The sequence below is a fragment of the Capricornis sumatraensis genome, chromosome 13 (assembly GCF_032405125.1).
Source record: "Capricornis sumatraensis isolate serow.1 chromosome 13, serow.2, whole genome shotgun sequence".
Taxonomy (NCBI): Eukaryota; Metazoa; Chordata; class Mammalia; order Artiodactyla; family Bovidae; genus Capricornis; species Capricornis sumatraensis.
The window spans coordinates 75,990,589-76,012,363 of NC_091081.1; the positions used below are offsets into that span (position 1 = coordinate 75,990,589).

Below are 21,775 nucleotides of genomic sequence, written 5' to 3' on the forward strand. Positions count from 1 at the left end.
TATATACATCACCTCTTCTTTATACATTCACCCATTAATGGGCCCTTAGCTTCTATCCATATCTTGGCTATTATAAATAATACTGCAGTCAGAGAAGAAAAATGAAAGGGATCAAAACTGGAAAAGAAGAAGTAAAATTGTCATTGTTTGCAGATGACATGATACTATACACTGAAAATCCTAAAGATGCTAGCAGCAAACTATTAGAGCTCATTAATGCAGGATACACAATTGATACACAGAAATATGTTGAATTTCTGTACACTAACAAAGATCAAAAAGAGAAATTAAGGAAACAGTTCCATTTACCATTGTATATAAAAAAAAAAACCTAGGAATAAATCTGCATAAGGAGACAAAAGGCCTGTACTCTGAAAACTATAAGAGCCTGATGAAAGAAATTGAAGATAACACAACAGATGGAAAGATATGCCATGTTCTTGCTTTAGAAGAATCAATATTGTCAAAATGACTATACTACTTAAGGCAATGTGCAGATTCAATATAATCACTGTCAAATTACCAATAGCTTTTTTTTTCAGATGTACAATAAAAAATATTAAAATTTGTATGGAAACACAAAAGTGCCAGAATAGCCAAAGTAATCTTGAGAAAAAAAAAGCAGAGTTGGAGGAATCAGGCTCCCTGACTATACTATAAAACTACAGTAAGAAAAACATTATGGTACTGGCATAATGACAGGCTTATAGATCAATAGAATAGGTTAGAAAACCTAGAAACAAACCCACACACCTATGGGTAATTAGTCTACAACAAAGGAGGCAGGAATATACAATGGAGAAAAGACAATCTCTTCAATAAGTGGTGCTGGAAAAACTGGACAGACACATGTAAAAGAATTAGAACATTCTCTAACACTGTACACAAAAATAAACTCAAAATGAATTAAAGATCTAAATATAAGGCCAGATTATAAAACTCTTAGAGGAAAATATAGGCAGAAGTCTTTGATGTAAATTGCAGCAATACCTTTTTGGATCTACCTCCTAGAGTAATGAAAATAAAAATATAAAATAAAAACAAAAAATTGGACCTAGTTAAACTTAAAAGCTTTTGTACAACAAGGGAAAACATAAACAAAATGGAAAGACAACACATAGAATGGGAGAAAATATATGCAAATGATACAACTGACAAGGGACTAATTTCCAGAAAACACAAACAGCTCATGCAGCTCAATATCAGAAAGAGCAAAAAACCCAAGCCAAAAAAAAAAAAAAAAACAAAAAAAACAAAACACAACGGGCAGGAGATCTAAATAGACTTTTCTCCATAGAAAACATACAGATGGCCAAAAGTACACGGAAAGACGCTCCACATTGTTAATTATAGAAATGCAAATCAAAACTATAATGAGGTATCACCTGACACCTGTCAGAATGGCCATCATCAAAAGTCTGCAAACAATAAATGCTGGAGAGGGTGTGGAGAAAAAGAAACCCTCCTACATTGTTGGTGGAAATGCAAATTTGTGCAGCCACTATGGAAAACAATATGGAGGTTTCTTAAAAACTAAAAATAGAGTTGCAATATGATCTAGCAATCCCAATCCTGGGCATATATCCAGAGGAAATCATAAAAGAGACATACACTCCCCTTTTCATTGCAGCACTGTTTACAATAGCGAGGACATGGGAGCAACCTAAATGTCCAACAGATGATTGGGTAAAAAAGACGTAGTACATATAAACAATGAACTATGGCTTGGCCATAAAATGAAAAGAAATAATGCCATTTGCAGCAACGTAGATGGACCTAAGGATTATCATACTAAGTGAAGGAAGTCAGATAGAGGAAGACAAATGTATGATACTGCTTATATACAGAATCTTAAAAAAAATGATACTGATGCATGTACTTACAAAATGGAAACAGACTTATAGACTTAGAAAACAAATTTATGGTTAGTAAAGTGGAAAGGTGGGAGGCAGGGATAGATTATGAGGTTGGGATTAACATATATACACTACTATATATAAAATTGAAATCACAGGGACCTGCTGTATAGCACAGGGAACTCTACTTAATTCTCTGTAAAATGGAAAAAGAATCTGAAAAGGAATAGAATCACATAACTTTGCTATATACCACAAACTAACACAACACTGTAAATCAACTATATTCCAATATAAAATAAAAATTTTAAAAGTCTTCCTTTTAAAGCTTGAATATAACTCCATTCTATATATAGTAGTCCTCCCTTATCTGCAGTTCTACTTTCCTTGGTTTCAGATACCTCTGTGGTTAACCCTGGTCTGGAAATATTAAACAGAAAGTTCCAGAAATAATTCATAAGTTTTAAGTTGTATGTAGTTATGAGTAATGAGGTGAACTCTTTTGCTGTCCAGCTTTGTCCTGCTCAGTGATGTGAATCTTCCCTTTATCTAGTGTATCCCACTGTTAGTCACTCAGTAGTCATCTGGTATATCAGGTTGACGAGGTACTGTGGTACTTGTATTCGAGTAACTCTTGTTGAACCTAATAATGGTACCAACGAGCAAGGGTATAGGTGCTAGCAATTTGGATATTCTCTTACTGGGCCTAATTTATAAATTAAATGTTATCATAGATTTAAATGTATGTTAAAAAAAAAAAAGCAGGGTGTATATACTATCTGTGGTTCAGGTACCTGCTGGGGTTCTTGGAACTTACCCTCTGCGAATGGTGGGAGGATTGCTGAATATACCACATTTTGTTTATCCATTTGTCTATTAATGGACTTCTGGATTGTTTCTGCTCATCGATTGTAGTGAATCATGCTTCTGTGAACATGGGTGTACAAATATCTCTTTGAGTCTGCTGTTATTTCTTTTGGGCACGTACCTGAAAGTAGAATTTCTGGATCACATAACTTCCAGCTTCCTTTTGACTTGCCTCCCAAGCTTCAGTAATGCATTTATAATAGCTTGCTTGGTAGTTGTTTATTGGTATGCTACTGAAATCGTAAATACAGTGTGTTTAAAATTGTTCTATACCTCTTTTTCCCACCTGCCTCCAAAATCAGATCCCCTTTCTAATTCATGGTTAGAATGGATTTCAAGACACACTGGCACAAACCATGAGTATCTTTGACTTCTTTCTCCTCTTCTTTAGCCCTAAGAATTTGCAAAGCTATTTAAAACCTCTTCACACTTCTCTCTGCTTCATCTACTTTACTACTCAGAGATGATTAGTGCATATTTTGGGATGATTTTTTTCCCTTGGTATAACTTTGAATAGTTTTAAATTCTTCATTTTTTAATGAAAATCATACACCCCCGTTTTCATGAAAAACTCTTCTGAATTCTCATTTTGACAACAGATTCCCTGCCAGTCTTCTTTTTCCCTTTGCTGGTAGATCCTTACAACATCAATGTTTGGACTGATTCTTCAGTGCTACCCAGCAACTCTTGTAACACTTCTTTCCTTTGGTCACAGTAAATGAGTGTGTGGGAGACTGCTAAGCAGAGATCAAGCTTCAGTCCTGAGTCAGGGTTGGAGTAGATGGGGATAATACAGGAAGTCAGTATTTTCCTTGGCGTGTAAGGAACGGTTAGATTTCTCTTCCTCTGTACACTCATGTCCAAGAGAGTTGGACCATTCATTTCATCCGAGTCATCTAAGTCAAATGTTACTGCCAAAAGAATTCAATATTGGTTTGGCCTTGCACAGTATTTTTCTTGCAGATATGTTAAATAGAAGACAATAACATTGGTTCTGTTAATTCCTCACTTTTCACTTTCTCATGCATGAGCTTCCTGAGAAGGAGAACACGCAGAGCTCCACCAGTTGCAGAGAATCCGATCATTATTGCCTCTGGAAAGTAGATATACAGTTCCCCAGTGAAGATCTTGCCCTTTGGGAATGTTGAGCTCTCCACATATGCATGAGTTCAGTCTCTGGAATAAGGAATACTTTGCTTCGAAACCCGTCTGTGCTGCTTGCTTGCTGTGTGGTTTTGAACAGACTTTATAACGTTTATCATAGTTTTGCTTCTGTAAAAGGGAGATTAATATAATCCCTTCCTCATAGAGTTGCTGGGGAATTAAATGAACTAATCCATGTATAACACAGTGCTTGGTGCGTCATAGTACTAGTCTCCTGCATTGCAGGAGCATTCTTTACTATCTGAGCCATCAGGGGAGCCCAGTCAGCACCCAAATGGGTCAGTTTTCTTAGTCACTAGGCTGTTTCATCCGGAGAAGGCGATGGCACCCCACTCCAGTACTCTTGCCCGGAAAATCCCATGGTTGGAGGAGCCTGGTAGGCTGCAGTCCATGGGGTCGTGAAGAGTCAGACACGACTGAGCGACTTCACTTTCACTTTTCACTTTCATGCATTGGAGAAGGAAATGGCAACCCACTCCAGTGTTCTTGCCTGGAGAATCCCAGGGATGGGGGAGCCTAGTGGGCTGCCATCTATGGAATCGCACAGAGTCGGACACGACTGAAGCGACTTGGCAGCAGCAGACTGTTTCATCAGATGATCTCATGCATGAGTGTGAAATGAACAAACCGAGGAGGGGCAGTACCTGGAGGCCCCCTCTCAGGTTGAAGTGGTTGCTTGTTTATATTCAGTGCTTTGAAAATTCATGGTCAAATTCTTATTTTCCCAGTGCTAAATCTCAAAACTGTATTTTGACATGTTTTCTGTACCTGAACACCTCAAGAAAAATACCATCTGATAAAATGAAAAGTTAGAGGCTTCCTTTGGGCCATGCATGTATAACATTATGTGATTCCTATCAAATTTGAAACTGTATAAGTGCATGTTGATTCTTAGAAGGAGAAAGAAATACTGATTTTGCCATCTTATTTGGCACCTTAATTTGTGTATGGTTCTTGGATACTTCAGATTTTAATAAATGCTAGTTAATTTTATGCAAATAGCCAGTGAAAGCCTTTAATGAAAAGACTCTAAAGCTAACTAAGCTTTATAGATGTTAGCTAAATTTATGGATTAATCAGGTATAAAAGAACAGGACTTTGAAAATGAAATACTATTTTGTTGGAACCTTCCAATGAGGCTTTTAAATAGGATTAGCTATATTTGGGCCTTTTTTGGATTTGTGGTTGCTTAAAGACTGGAGATTATCTTTGAGAATTCATTTTCATGCCTTAAAAATATGAATAATTAGCTAAATGCTCATATGTGAGATAAAAAATGTTAAGTGCTTATTTCTTACCTTTCACTACCTTCCATACTTGAGTTTTTGCTTGACCTCATCAGAGTCTTCTTGATTTTAATCATTTTCCCCCTGCCCCAGAGTACTGTGTATATCTTATTGAGCTCATTTATTTAAAAAAAAAAATCATAAAATAAGAGTTGATATGTAATTTAAAGTTTTCTGGTTATGACTTAAATCCTGCAGCTCACATCATGTATTTATCCTCTTGCACTTCACATTCTGTGCAAGAGGAACTTTTGGGCTGATTTGGTCATAGGTACACAGAGTTCTTCAGTCTCTTCAGCAAAGACACTGTATGTTTCATCAATATAGTTGGGGTGCGTATTAAATGAACTCGGTTTCGGTAAGATTTTTCTCTTGCATTATTTTCACAGGCTCGAATAATAACCTTTAAACAGAAGTTTCTTCTTGAAGCAACTTAAATAAGTTGCTTTAAGAACACACCTTGACCAAATTATACTCATTAGGGAACAAACATTTTTGTTTTTCTTTTTTCTGATATAAGTTGAAGACTGACAAATAGTGGTTAATGGTGTTTGGTTAAGAAAATTTTGTTTTAAATGTATAGCTCAAAGGCATACTTATTAATTGTTTCTTGTTGCCAATTTGTCAAGTCTAAGTTTTAATGTAGTTTAGGCAGGAGAAAACCCAGCTTTGTCACAAAAGGTTGGCATTACAACCATGATTCTATTGTACCTCTGTTTTAATTCTTGTTAAGGGATGAATTTGATTGTACACATCCAGCATGTTTTGTCTATTAAACATGTTAGTTCAAGAACTTCATTTGGCTTTATAAAGATACGCATCTATGATGGCTGGCCAATCCAAACATAAGATTTAACCAAGTGGGGATGACCCACAGAGATGTTATGGGGAGGGAGGTGGGAGGGGGGGTTCATGTTTGGGAACACATGTAAGAATTAAAGATTTTAAAATTAAAAAAAAAAAGATAATTAAAAGGTAGGAAGTGCAAAATCCAAAAAAAAAAAAAAAAAAGATTTAACCAAGTGACTTCTAACCCAATTCAGTTCTCCCATCTTCTGGCTTGCAAAACATCTGGCTTTTGGGAGAGAAACTGAATCAAAGTAATTTTTTTATTCAGATGATTGTTGACTGTTTTCTTCTGAGGGTTAATATAAACTTATTTTTAAGAGTTAAAATAAGTCAACATGTCCTGCACAAACATCATAGGAGATGAAACACTAAGAATTTTTTGACGTGTCAGAAGAATATTAGAGTTTTAATATTTTAAACTTTTACTTAGAGTTTACATCTGCCCAGGTAAATTTTATTTCTAGATCTATTATTTCTTCCATTTGTCCCTGTTAATAGGGAAGATTCTAAAGATAATAACTATGCGTGGGTATTTGAGACAGTGTGTGGTCTTACTGAAGTTAAGAAACTTCAACTCTGTTGACTAGTTTGTTGTTTCGTATTATGCAGTAGAGGAATGCACATGCTAATTTAATCTGAAACTTGTTTATACAATGGCTTTTATAATGTATATCTAAAGACAGAGAATCAAGTTTTATGAGACCAGTTTCTCTTGTCGATTCCCCACTCCACCCTACTCTAATTGGACTGACCCTTAAATTAAATAAGGGACAAAGAGGTCTGTAGTTTCACTACATGTTCTGGCTTACCCTTAGTAAATGAGAAAATAGAAACTTAAAACAGAGAATCTGAATTAGAAGTTCACATATACACTTATCTTTTTTGTGAATGGAAAACATTTTAAAACTGTACATATCAACTTTTTAGTCTAAATTCAGGTTGTTTTCCAAAGAGGTAAAAGAATTTAGACTTACATAAAAGGGCTTCTTTATAAAACTATGCTAATGATACTTTTTGATTTGTAAAATTTAATATTCTGCACATTATCAACCAGACTTCTTTTGATGGGTAGAGGGATGGAGGTGACTTCCAAATCTTAGGGCAGAAACTTCATGTGGCCAGTTGACTATCTTTCCCCAAAACTCAGAGAAGAGGACTGGAGTGGCAGTTTAAGTCTGTGAGTCAGACTTTAAGTCTTCAGACTTTAAGACTGAAGCCCCAGCCTGGGAGGTAAAGAGTGCTGGGAGCATTTTGTGTTACAAAAGCTGAGGGGAGAGTATATTTCAAGAGGAGGAAGGAGCTGTCAAATGCTTCTGATGGGTCAAGCATGAAGTGGGCTGAAAGTGGGTGTTGAACTCAGCCACTGAAGTCATGGATGGTTTCTAGGAAGCTACATTTGTGGAGCAAAAGACCTCTGGTGTAGACATCTGTGAGGAGCTGAGCTTAGAAGGAGGGGCAGGATATCTGATTGAAGCTGGCGAGTGTTGTGGGTTAAGGGGAACATTTTTGTGGGACAGACCTGCCTGATGTGATAAAAGTCAATGAGAAAGGAGCCTTTGAGTGAGAGAGATTCAGTAAACAAGAGAGAAAAGAAAGGATTTAGAGTGAAATAACAGCAGCAACAACAACTAAATATACATTCAGTGTTTGCCAGACCCAGGGCATTGGGCTAAAAATTAACTATGACATGTGTTCTCATAGTATGTATCTTACGTTATAATGTATATGATGTTATATAGTGGTTGCCGTTGTGTTTTCTAGATTAGAGTGGGGAAGTGTGATTTAGGGATGTTAACTAACCTGTTCAGTGTCCTTCAGCTAGTAGGTGATGGACAAATTTATTAAAGGATGAACTTGGCCACTGCCCCAGTCGACCATCCCTGACTTAAATTTAGATGTTCTGTGCTGCATTTGGAGAGCTGTTTAAAGAATCTTTAAATTATATTTTAACAAAGAGCATTTAGAAACTGTCTGAAGTTCTAACGACTTTATTGGGACAACAATTTTGATAAGTGGGCTGAGTCAAAAAAACCACCCAAACAAACTGTTGTTTATCTACTAAGAAAGCTTAACTTTATGAATATATATAAAACATTATGCCCCCAAATATAGGCTATGTGAACCAAAGTGAATTTTCACAAAGAACTCTCAAAGCAAGTGGGAGAGGCGGAAATTCAGTGTAGGAGAGGTTTGTTTTGTTTTGTTTTAACACTTCAAGAAGGACACAAAAAGGACAGTGGGTTGAGGTAGCAAGATGGGAGAGTCAAGTAAATGATGATGGAAAACCTCCTCTAGACAGCTTCCCTGTAGATTCCCTATAGATTCAGACCAGCTAAATTTCCTGAAATAATACTAATTCTGTCCTCTTGCTTTTCATAGGACATAATGACTACATGTGTCCGGCCACCAACCAGTGCACAATTGATAAAAACAGGAGGAAGAGCTGTCAGGCCTGCCGGCTACGCAAGTGCTATGAAGTGGGCATGATGAAAGGGGGTAGGTACCTTGGGCCCAGGGCACCCACCTTCCCACCCGCCATGATGTCCTTGTCCATCACCCACCCCTGGCTGTTTCCATTCTGGCTACTGTGGGAGTGGAGTGATTTCTTTTCTGATTAATTTTTTACTATTCTTATTTTTCATTGCAAAGAAACTGTTTTACAACACATTTTCTTAAAAAAATTAGAAATTTGAGCATGCCATTTTGTGTTTCATATTTTTAATATAAATAATGAGGTTTAAAATCAAAGATGTGTGGGAGGTGGTGGTGGAAGAAAGGAAAACTGCTCAATGAGTTATTCTAGAAATATTTTTCAGTTACTGTTTTATATTTCTAATGCTAGATCATGATATCTGGGAAGACACCTTCACTTTGTTGAGACTTGTGTATGTAAAAGCTAAAGAGCTAATTTATAATCTTTCAATCCCTTCATATTCCTTAGGAAATTTGAATTTCAATTGACAGGCAGCTTTCCCCTTTAGAAGCTGAGTTAGCCAGCTGCTCCCATGATCTCAGTGTCTAGCGTGGTGCTGGGGACAATGCAGTGATTTCCAAGCACCAACCATCACGAGGTGGCTGGGACTTGGGCTCGTGTGCTTGCGTCTCTGTGGCTGTGAGTATGTGTATGTATGGCTTTCTGTCTTCTCATGTATCCGGTCTTCCAGTTTTCCCATACAGGAATCCAGTTGTCTTGTTCTGGGGGTATCAGGTGCTCCATAAATAGGGTTGCCTCGTTGATTTCCTTGTATTCTTTGGAATCTACTTTTGAAGAGCACTTTTAGTCTTGAATAGCCTTCAAAAGAGAAGGAGAGAACAAAGAGGAAAAGTGTAAATAAAGGAATGGGCGCATCCAGTGTTTTAGGGTAATATAAGGCTTCCCAGGTGGTGCTGGTGGTAAAGAACCCATCTGCCAATAAAGGAGATGTAAGAGACATGGGTTCGATCCCTGGGTGGGGAAGATCCCCTGAAGGAGGAAACGGCGACCCATTCCAGTATTCTTGCCTGGAGAATCCCATGGATAGAGGAGCCTGGCAGGCTACGGTCCATGGGGTCGCAAAGAGTCGGACACGACTGAGCGACTTAGCACAGCATGCACAAAGAAGAGAGACAGACCCATGATGGTGCTGCCTGCTGAGCATAATGGGGAAAAGCCTTCCAGAGAGGAGGCTTGAGATTAGTTAAGAAGAGCAAAGTTGCCATGACAAAGATTAGTGACTGTGTAAATAGAGGGCAGCTAACCTTTAACTCATTAACACTTGCAAAAAGTGGGAGGCGGAGGAAAAACCAGCATCATGCTTGATGATTATATAATGGAGCTTATAGGCAAAGATTCCTTAGTTAGCAGTCATAAATAAACGTACTGGGTTGAGATTTTTGAATACAACATTTGGCATAAATTCTCTTGATGAACAGATGAAATGTTGAATTTACACATTGTGTGAGCTATGACTATATGTCTTGAGAGTCTGAAAAAGCAACTTTAATTCAAAGGGTAATTAATTCCAAGAATTTAACAGTCACATTCAGAAAATGACACTTTGAGTCATAAAGGGATTAAATATTTAAGGAATTCATCTTTCTTTGTACTGTTGGAGAATTAGTCAGGCTTAATTAAACTCACAAAAAGCTTCTTAAGGTAACTTGCTAAGTGACAGGAGTATAACAGCTACATGTAAAAAGTTTAATTTGAAAGAGTGAGTCCAAGCTTGATATTCTTCTTTGGCAATTACAGGTAGATTAAGCCCAGCCTCTTAAATTCTCTCTAAAAGCTGGAATAATCAACTTGTAAATAGGTCCAAGACATTTTTTTTTTCTTTGAGGGTACCCATACATTGACCCCACTTCATAGAAACAATTCTGTTTTTCCTAATTAACATCCAGACACAGTCTGACTGCATAAATATAAATTATTCATACTCATTTTTAATCTAACAAAAAATTTAACATGCAAAGACATAATAAAAATCGCCCCACTGTTTTCAGATGGGACTTTGGATAATTACTGCACATAGCCAATCTAAGTGTACATGCATGTTCTTGTACATGTATATTTATGGCTGCAAAATACATACCTGTGTTAGTCTGCTATTATATTCGTTTTCTGAACCTGCTATAACAAAATCTGTAGACTGGTGGCTTAAACGTAGAAATTGATATCTCATGGCTCTGAAGACTGGAAGTCTAAGATCAAGCTGTTAGCAGGTTCAGTTTCACCCTAGACCTTTCCCCTAAGTTGAAGATGGTCCCCTTCTCTCTCTGCCCTCACATCGCCTTTTTTCTCTGTGTGTGCATCCCTGGTGTGTGTGTGTGTGTGTGTGTGCGTGTGCGTGTGCGTGTGCATGTGCGTGTGTGTGTGTGTGTGTGTTTTCTCTTCTTTGAAGGACACCGGTCATGTTGGATTACAACCCCATCCTTAGGGCCTCTTTTAATCTTTATTACATCTTTAAAGAGCCTATATCCAAATTTAGTACTGTTTTGAAGTACTAGGGTTAAGGCTTCAATTTGATGTTTTTGAGGAGACACAATTCAGTCCATAACAATTTCCCATAAGATTCCTTAGCAGTTGTTAGTAGCCATCTGCATAAAATGAAAACATGTGTCTTTCTGGCAGTTTATACATGTGTATAAGTTTTACGGCAAGCTTTAAAATTGTAAAACTATAGGCTGTGAGAACATCTCATTTTAATTATGTGTATAGTGCTTGCCATAAAGCAATGTAATTTATATTACATTTAAATTGTGGGATAGCACACATAACCTTATAACACCTTGTGTAACAACTCCCCAAGTCCCACCCAATAAAGACTTAATTTACAGCTGGAAGTACAGTTATAACCAACTATAAAATCAGAAATTACTTGTAAAGAACAGCTGTGACTAAATAAATCTTTACAATGTTTTCCTACCAGTTTCACAAGAATCCAGTTTCTGAACAAGGCTAGAGACCAATTATAATATTGAATCTCTACATATGAAATAAAATGTTTCATTTCAGATAAAAGAGAGAGAACCACAAACTTACCCCTTATTTTTCGAGCAAGGCTGAATATGTTTATTAAAGTATTCTAGAGATCCAAAAGAGTGCATGGTTTATATACACAAAGAAATTATTTTAATCTCTTATGATGCCTGCTGTACCCTGAAAATCCCAATGTCATTGTTAGATGTGGTCCTGAGGCAAAATGGTTCAGTAGGATGCAGGATGTAAGACATGCTTTAGGGGATGCTCTTGCTCATCTTAGTACCAGTGCTGGTTTCCTGATTTTCCTGCCTAGCTTGCATTTTCCTTTTCATCTGTCTCCCTCCTCTTCAACCTTAAGTGGCAGATTTAAACGTCTGTTCCTTAGGGAGAGCCTCTCTGTTGCCTTGGGCTTCCCTTGTGGCTCAGCTAGTAAAGAATCCACCTGCAATGCAGGAGACCTGGATTCGATCCCTGAGTTGGGAAGATCCCCTGGAGTAGGGAAAGTCTACCCACTCCAGTATTCTGGCCTGGAGAATTCCATGGACTGTATAGTCCATGGGGTCTCAAAGAGTTGGACACGACTGAGCGACTTTCACTTTCTTTTTTTCCCCTGTTGCCTCACTCTACATTAGCCCCTTGTGTTTTCCCTTTCATAGCGGATAACTCTTCCCTGAGTTCTCATTACTGTTATTGTTCATTGTTCAACATCTGTCCATGAACTCCACAGCGGTGAGGGTTCCTCTCTCTGTCCTGTTTACTGATTAGCACTAAACAAGTCGCAAAGTGAGTGTTCAGGAATTTCCTTCCCCATGAATTAATGGCATAGTTCATTTAAATAGTTATTAGTTTAGGACTGCTCAGGGGTGAGCTACTACAGAGAGTGCAGACATGAATAAACACCCAGTCCCTTGTATCAGTATCCTCACTATACAAAGAGGACGTTTGCTCATCAAGTGACAAATAAAAGTCCTTAAGACAAGTTAAGACCAGGATGGAAGACAGGATGAGAATGGAGGACCATTGGTCAGTGGAAGCTCAGAGCTTTGGCCAGTCACTACTGGGTTTAGTTCAACCCAGAGTGTTACTCAGACCATCTGACTTCCAAAGTGTATATTATTATCCAAGAATGAGGCATTTCTATCTTGGGTTGATGAAAGGGAAAAACTTCAGAGATGGAATTCTTGGTCCAAATACTGGCTTCTCCTCAGACTTGCTGAGCAATCCTGTTACAGTCATTTTTATTGAGTTTCATTATCCTCAGATGTAAAATAAAAATAAACAATTTGTACTTAACAAGTTTCTTGTAAAGATCACAACTCATGTGAAGTACTTATTAAAGTACCACACAAGTGTTAGTGGTTACAGGCAGCCCTCGGAGATATTGCAGGCTTGGTTCCAGACCGCTACGATGATGTAAATATCGCAATAAAGTGAATCACAGAAAAAAACTTTTTTGGTTTCCCAGTGCATGTAAAAGATACGTCTACGCTACACTGTACTCTATTAGGTGTGTAATAGTATTTTGTCTAAAATAATGTGCATACCTAGTTAAGAAATGTTTGTTGTTTAGTTACTAAGTTGCATCTGACTCTTCTGCAACCTTATAGACTGTAGCCCGACGAAGACTGTAGCCCGACGAAGACTGTAGCCTGACTGTAGATGAAGGCTTCTTCGTCCTTGGGATTTCCCAGGCAGGAATACTGGAGTGGGTTGCCATTTCCTTGTCCAGGGGATCTTCCTGGCCAAGATGTCTACTCCGTGTTTCCTGCATTGCAGGTGGATTCTTTGCCCACTGAGTCACCTGGGAAGCCCAATTAAGAAATACATTAGTGCTAAGAAAAAACAAAACAAAACAAAACAAAGCTAACCATCCACTGAGCCTTTCAGTTCAGTTCAGTCACTCAGTCATGTCCGACTCTTTGTGACCCCATGGACTGCAGCACACCAGGCTTCCCTGTCCATCACCAATTCCCAGAGCTTGCTCGAACTCATGTCCATCAAGTTGGTGATGCTATCCAACTGTTTCATCCTCTGTCATTTCCTTCTCCTGCCTTCAGTCTTTCCTAGCTCGGGGTCTCTTCCAATGAGTCATTTCTTCGCATCAGGTGGCCAAAGTATTGGAGCTTTAGCTTCAGCATCAGTCCTGCCAATGAATATTTAGGACTGATTTCCTTTAGGATGAACTGGTTGGATCTGGTGGTCCAAGGGACTCTCAGGAGTCTTCTCCAAGACCACAGTTTAAAAGCATCAGTTCTTCAGTGCTCAATTTTCTTTATGGTCCAACTCTCACATCCATATATGACTATTAGAAAAACCATAGCTTTGACTAGATGGACCTTTGTTGGCAAGGCAATGTCTCTGTTTTTCAATGCTGTCTAGATTGGTCATAGCTTTTCTTCCAAGGAGCCAGCATCTTTTAATTTTGTGGCTGCAGTCACCATCTTCAGTGATGATGCTCTCACTGTTCCCACTGTTTCCCCATCTATTTGCCATGAAGTGATGGGGCCACATGCCATGATCTTAGTTTTCTGAATGTTGAGTTTTAAGCCAACTTTTTACTCTCCTCTTTCACTTTCATCAAGAAGCTCTTTAGTTCCTCTTCACTTTCTGCCATAAGGGTGGTGTCATCTGCATATCTGAGGTGATTGATATTTCTCCCAGCAATCTTAATTCTAGTTTGTGCTTCATCCACCCCAGCATTTCATATGATGTACTCTGCATATAAGTTAAATAAGCAAGGTGACAATATACAGCCTTGAAGTACTCCTTTCCTAAATGGGAACCAGTCTTTTGTTCCATGTCTGGTTCTAACTGTTGCTTCTTGACCTGCATACAGATTTCTCAGGAGGCTGGTTGGTGGTCTGGTATTTCCATCACTTTCAGAATTTTCCAGTTTGTTGTGATCCACACAGTCAAAGGCTTTGGCATAGTCAGTAAAGCAGAAGTAGATGTTTTTCTAGAACTCTCTTGGCAATTTGATCTGAGTCTTCAGTGAGCCTTAAAAATAACATCAAAGATCACTGATTACAGTTCACCATGACAAATATAATATTAAAGAAAAAGCTTGAAATATTGTGAAAATTACCAAAAAGGAACACAGAGACAGAAAGTGAGTAAATACTGTTGAAAAATGGCACTAATAGACTTGCTTGTGTTGCCACAAGTCTTTAACTTGTGAAAAATACAGCGTCTTCAAAGTACAGCAAGATGAAGTATGCCTGTATATCTTCCATCCTGAAAATAATCCCTATCACTGATGTGTTTTTTTTAGGGGGCTGGGCAGGGAGGAAGAGAATGGCAATTTTATCACTAGTACTAGGTATAAATATCTAATTCTTTTGTAGAAAGTCGAACCCTGGCTAAGCTACATCTGCTTTTTCTTTTTGACTTTTTGGTGTCGTATGCTGAGTATATCTTCATGAATGGGATTTTTAAAAAAAATTTTTATTTTTACTGTATTTTACTTTACAATACTGGATTTGTTTTTTTCCTATCATTTTATGATGCCATAGATTTACACAAACTGGCTAAAATTCCTCACATAGACTCAGAAGTGTGTTGGTGGAAAGGTTTTCATTTTTTACATGAGGAAATTGGCATCCGAAATTAATTGATGTGCAAAACTCATGCACTGCCCATCCTGGTTGTACTTCCTTTTTATATATTAAGAAGAAATTTAAGATAAAGTAATAATTGTCACTACTATTTACTTTAGTGACCATGTTGCAGTTTAATTTCAAGAAATACTCCCAAACAATAAATAAATTTAACTAACAGTACAGTTTTAAAGTGAGGAAGTAAGATACTAATAATATAGATAGAGAAATGTATGTTATGTGTTTCAAATAACTGAGATGCTGAATGAAGAGCTGGAGAATAAAATGTTTCCTGTTTTTCTGAGCTTAATAATTATAGTCCTGAGTAACTATAATTAGTTTCATTGATGGGATGGGCTTCTAGTCCAGAAAATTAGGTTTCTTTTGATCCTACACTGGCTATTTTTCTTTACCAAAATAGTCAAGTGTTTATTAAAGTTAAGGACCAGAGAACCAAATCACTGAATTAAAAATGTAAATATGAATTTCTTCCTAGGGATAGTCCAACAATTCTTGTGAGAACTGTAGCTGCATGTGAATCCAAGCTTTTTCAGAAGGCAGGGTTGAGAATTCATGTTTAGGAATTGATTTAAGAAAAATGTTAAGGGAAAGCTAATTGCTCTTGACCAAAGAGATTCTGGTTGTTTTAAGAAGCAACTTAGATATTTATGATATTAAAAATATCTTTTACTACTTTATATTATGAATAATTAATTCATGCAAAACTTCTTCCTTATTATCCTTTTTCATTTTTAAACAAAGACATACACTGAATCACATACAGGACCTTCAGTTCAGTCACTCAGTCGTGTCCGACTCTTTGTGACCTCATGAATCGCAGCATGCCAGGCCTCCCTGTCCATCACCAATCCCCAGAGTTCACTCAAACTCATGTCCATTGAGTCGGTGATGCCATCCAGCCATCTCATCCTCTGTCGTCCCCTTCTCCTCCTGCCCCCAATTCCTCCCAGCATCAGGGTCTTTTCCAAAGAGTCAGCTCTTCACATCAGGTGGCCAGGGTATTGGAGTTCAGCTTCAGCATCAGTCTTTCCAATGAACACCCAGGACTGATCTCCTTTAGAATGGCCTGGTTGGATCTCCTTGCAGTCCAAGAGACTCTCAAGAATCTTCTCCAACACCACAGTTCAAAAGAATCAATTCTTCGGCACTCAGCTTTCTTCACAGTCCAACTCTCACATCCACACATGACCACTGGAAAAACCATAGCCTTGACTAGACAGACCTTTGTTGGCAAAGTAATGTCTCTGCTTTTTAATATGCTGTCTAGGTTGGTCATAACTTTCCTTCCAAGCAGTGTCTTATAATTTCATGGCTGCAATCACCATCTGCAGTGATTTTGGAGCCCAAAAAGATAAAGTCTGACACTGTTTCCACTGTTTTCCCATCTATTTGCCATGAAGTGATGGGACCAGAGGCCATGATCTTCGTTTTCTGAATGTTGAGCTTTAAGCCAACTTTTTCACTCTCCTCTTTCACTTTCATCAAGAGGCTTTTTAGTTCCTCTTCACTTTCTGCCATAAGGGTGGTGTCATCTTCATATCTGAGGTGATTGATATTTCTCCCGGCAATCTTGATTCCAGCTTGTGCTTCTTCCAGCCCAGCATTTCTCATAATGTACTCTGCATAGAAGTTAAATAAGCAGGGTGACAATATACAGCCTTGACGTACTCCTTTTCCTATTTGGAACTAGTCTGTTGTTCCATGTCCAGTTCTAACTGTTGCTTCCTGACCTGCATACAGATTCCTAAAGAGGTAGGTCAGGTGGTCTGGTATTCCCATCTCTTCCAGAGTTTTCCACAGTTTTTTGTGATCCACACAGTCGAAGGCTTTGGCATAGTCAAGAAAGCAGAAATAGATGTTTTTCTGGAACTCTCTTGCTTTTTCCATGATCCAGCGGATGTTGGCAATTTGATCTCTGGTTCCTCTGCCTTTTCTAAAACCAGCTTGAACATCTGGAAGTTCACGGTACATGTCCTGCTGAAGCCTGGCTTAGAGATGAATAAATTCAGGTGAATGAAACAATATAGCAGGCAGCTCAGTGTTTCCGTCCTTCAGATCTTTTAATGTGGACTGAGCAACTTTCTTAAAAATTTGGCAGAATATGATGGGATCATCTCAGTTCAAAGACTGTTTCCCTACTGATTAATGATTTCTTCCATCCGAGTTACCAATGACTTTCAAGTTGTTAAATCCAGCAGTCAATTCCTAGTCCTCCTCTTGATAGATTAGCAGCATTGCATACAGTAGATAATTCTCTCCTTAATGTGCTGATTTTACTTACCTCTCAGGACAATGTACTTTTCCCCCCGCTCTTACCCGATTTGTCTCTTTCTCTAGATCTTCTCTGAGTATTTCTCATCTTCTTTCCCGACTCTTAATATTGGAGTGGCCCAATATTGGGTTCAGTCTAGGGAACACTTCTGTTCTCTGTTTGTTCTCACTCCATTTTAGTATTCCCTAGTTCCATGGCTCTAAATACCATGTATATGCTGACTGCCCAGTTTATGGGCTTCCCAGGTGGTGCTAGTGGTAAAGAATCTGCCTGCCAGTTCAGGAGACATAAAAGACATAATTTAGATCCCTGGGTTGGAAGATTCCCTGGAGGTGGGCAGTATTCTTGCCTGGAGAATCCCATGGCGAGAGGAGCCTGGAGGGTTACAGGCCATAGGTCGCAAAGAGTCAGACACGACTGAAGTGACTTAGCATGCCCATGTGTCCAGTTTATACCTTTAGCTGACTTTCTCCCAAGTTTGTGACTTCTATATACAGTTTCTCATGTGTGTTCCTCACTTGGGTGTCTAATAAATACCTCAAACTCAGTTTGTTCAAACCTGAATTTCTTGTCTTTATCCTTCAATGTGCTTTATCTGTGATCTTTCTCATCTTAGCTGATAATTTCATCTTTTGAATTTTTCAGACCCCCAAGAATTATCCTCAACTCTTTTCTTTCTCCCATACGTCACATTCAGGAAGTTCTGGTGGCTCTGCCTTCAGATATTTTCGGACTCTGACCACTTCTCCCTACCTTTATTATTGCCACTCTGGTCTGAAATAACATCATCTTTCTCTCACTTTATTGCTGAAGTCCTATTTGCTTTTTTCCTTGCTTCCCTGTAGTCTTTCCCCCCGCTAAAGATATGTTAAAAATGGAAAATAAAGCACTTGTCAAAACCCTGCATTGCTTCCCAGTTCACTCAGCTGATGCCATCACAGTGGCCAGAAGACCCTGCCCCCTCCCTCTTACTTCTTTCACCTCTTTTCCTATTACTCTCTGTCCTGCTCCCTCCACTCCAACCATGTGGGCATTCTTAAATGCCAGGTGCACTTCTGTCTTGAAGCATTTACTCTAACTTTTCCTTCTCCCTGGAATGCCATGCCCCGAAATGTTTGTGGACCCAACTCTGTAACCTCTCTCAAATTCTGCTGCATTATCAATTTATCAGTGAGGTTTATCCTGACCATTGTATTGATAGTTTGCTTCATCCACGCATCCCGCAGTTCTCTCAGTTTTCCCGTGTCCCCATCCTGCATCTCCACCTTTTAATACATTGCATAATTAATTTCAGATGATTTATTATTTGGTATCTGTCTCTCTAAAACATAGGCTCCAGATGGGAGCTTACAAACAAATAAAACCTGCTTGTTTGTTCACTGATGACATTTCAAATGCTTGGGTCAGTGCCTGCATCTAATAGACAATCAAGAAATAGTTGTAGCATACACGACTTAATAGAGTGAATGAGCACAACCAAAAGTGCATTGTTAAGTGTTGAGCTGTGAATAGGTTGAGTGTCAAGAGTCCTGTTTTTCTAATTAAAAACATATGCTTGGAAATTAAAACCTGTATAGGAGTTAGCTTTTACTGCATAGCAGAATCTCACCTCAACACCTCAGTGGCAATACAACAAGAAGCGTCTCTTACTCACATGTCAAGGAGATGGCCTAGATGCTGGCATTGGCTGGGTTCCCTCCGAGGCCTGGCAGTCAGCTGGCTGTTCTGGCTGGAGCACCTGGGATGACTCAGTTTTGCTTCACATGTCTCCCATTCTCCAGCAGGCTTGTCCGGGCATGTTCTCATGGTAGGTCTGAGGCATGGAAGAGAACAAGCCCCACGCTGCAAGCCCATTCCAAGCTTTTGTTTGCATTATCCATTGATGTCCAAGGCCCCAAGCCAGTCAGATGGCTGGGTCTTTGGCTTCGTGAGAGAGGCTTTCAGAGTTGTGTGGCAAAGGCTACAAAATTGGAACCATTTTTGTAATCTTACCACAACCAGAAATATGAACTTTTCAGATTTTGGACTCAAAAATAGAGACTCACGAACTCTTACACATGGAAGGGACCTATGGTTCATTTATTCTTCTTCCATACTCAGTGTAGGAACCCCCATCTAGCATTGCTGACAGCTGTGTTGGGGTGCTGAATGCAGATGTCAATTTTGTGTTCACACCCCATATACATGATGAGTGGACACAATAGGGCAAAAAAAAAAAAAAAAAAAAACACACAACACACACAGGAGTAGATATGAGCCAGTAATTCTGGAAAAATAGGGGCTTGTTTTATATATGCCATATTTCACTAATTGATGTAGATGTAGGTTTGGACTTCCCTAGTAGCTCAAATGGTAAAGAATCTGCCTGCAGTGCAAGAGACCTGGGTTCAATCCCCTGGAGAAGGAAATGGCAACCCACTCCAGTGTTCTTCTCTGGAAAATTCTGTGAACAGAAGAGCCTGGCGGGCTATCATCCTTGGTGTCGCAAAGAATCAGACAAGACTGAGCAACTAACACTTTTACTTTTGTTTTTAAAGGAAAGAAAGAGGGATCTTCATTTACCTTTTCAAGGATAACCATGTCTCACCTTGAATGAGACATAATTCAAAGACATGCTGACAGATATTTACAAAAATTCCAGAACTGGGTCTTTCTTATATATTCCTATAATTTGCTTTTGCAAAAGCAAATTATTCTTGAGATGATGTAAGGACCCTTTCTGTGGATAGAACTTACAAAATGCAGAACTTTGGGGGCAGTAATTGTATGAATAAATTGCTACTTTTTAAGTTCTGTAAACCTAAAACCTCATAAATGTTCATGTGTTTACTTTTTATTTCAGTGATTGTGATTAGGATAATAAATGATGCTTAGGGCTGAAAGAACTTAAAGATCACCTAGTCCATCTCTTTGTTTTTCAGCTCATTGTTCTTACCCAAGTTACACAGCTAGGTAGCTGCTCAGACTGGAAGCCAAGACTCCTGACACCTAGTTCATGGCTCTTTTCATAGTCTAGCACTACCTCACTGACTTAGAGGACTTAGAGCGTCATGAGAAATAGACACGTGCATGAGTAAGATACTAATATCACACAGACCAAAATTATGACTTAGGAAACCTTACTGTGGGCCCCAAATCCTTTTCTTCTTCAACAAAAATATTAACACATTTGGCTTAATTGCACAACAGAAGCACCAAAATAAATTTGCATGGAGAGTGTGCTGTTTTATTTTAAAAAGAATTACTTAATATTTAATTACTTCCTATTGCTTAATATAATTTAAAAAGGACATTTTCTCCTTCGGGCCAAGGGTTTTCACTGTTTTGAGATAACAATGGCAATATTTGTTGAAAGCCCATCTGTTTTCTTTTTTTAAATATTTAGACTATTCTTGTATAAAAAATGGTAACTTTGCCAAGTAAAAAGGAGAGCTGGCGAAGGGTCCAGTCTGAACCTGGCTCTTTCAAGGACTCTTGGGCAGATCATTTAATTTTTCTGAACTCAATTTTCACTTGTGAAAAATAGGAGCTTAGCACTGAGTGGTCTCTAGAGCATCTTTTGAATCTTAAATTTTATATTTTATGAAGAGAGAGTCAGAATCTAAAGCTAAAGTTATGTATATGAGTGTCCCATTATGAAGAACATATTGGGAAGTAACTATCAATATTTATATTTCAAGCTAACTTTTCAAAGTAGCTAACGACTGGAAAAACCTGTTGAATTGGACAAAGCTATTCTCTTCATTGATTAGCGTGAAAAGTGAATGTCTTCAGAGTGAAGAGTGTCACCAAAATGAGTTTGCTGTTCATAGTGATAGGCGCAGATGGCTATAACATCACTACATCAAACAGATCAAGAATAAAGTTTGTTGAGATAGATAGGGCTTTGAGAAGATAACTAACCTCTTTTTTTGGTATTCAGTTCAGTTCAGTCGCTCAGTCATGTCTGACTCTTTGTGACCCCATGGACTACAGCATGCCAGGCCTCTCTATCACCAACTCCCAGAGTTTACCCAAAATCATGTCCATTGAGTCGGTGATGCCATCCAACTATCTCATCCTCTGTCATCCCCTTCTCCTCCTGCCCTCAATCTTTCCCCCAGCATCAGGGTCTTTTCAAATAAGTCAGCTCTTTGCATCAGGTGGTCAAAATATTGGAGTTTCAGCTTCAACATCAGTCCTTCCAAAGAGCACTCAGGACTGATCTCAAGAGATGTATTAATTGTAGTTGGGTTTCCCAGGTGACACTATTGGTAAAGAATCTGCCTGCCAATGCAGAGGTGGGTTCAATCCTTGGGTTGGGCAGATCCCCTGGAGAAGAGAATGGCAACTCACTCTAGTATTCCTTGCTGAGAAATCCCATTGACAAAGGAGCCTGGTGGGCTATAGTCCATGGGGTCACA

General features: G+C 38.6%; 1 protein-coding gene across 2 annotated transcripts in view; it reads left to right on the forward strand.

Annotated features, from left to right (window-relative positions):
• ESR1 (estrogen receptor 1) overlaps positions 1-21,775 on the forward strand; it is a 275,093-nt gene that overhangs the window by 65,042 nt on the left and 188,276 nt on the right. For both annotated transcript variants that reach the window (XM_068985148.1, XM_068985147.1), the window contains exon 3: positions 8,402-8,518. In XM_068985148.1, the coding sequence (XP_068841249.1) occupies positions 8,402-8,518 (117 nt within the window). The remainder of the gene's footprint in view (positions 1-8,401; positions 8,519-21,775) is intronic.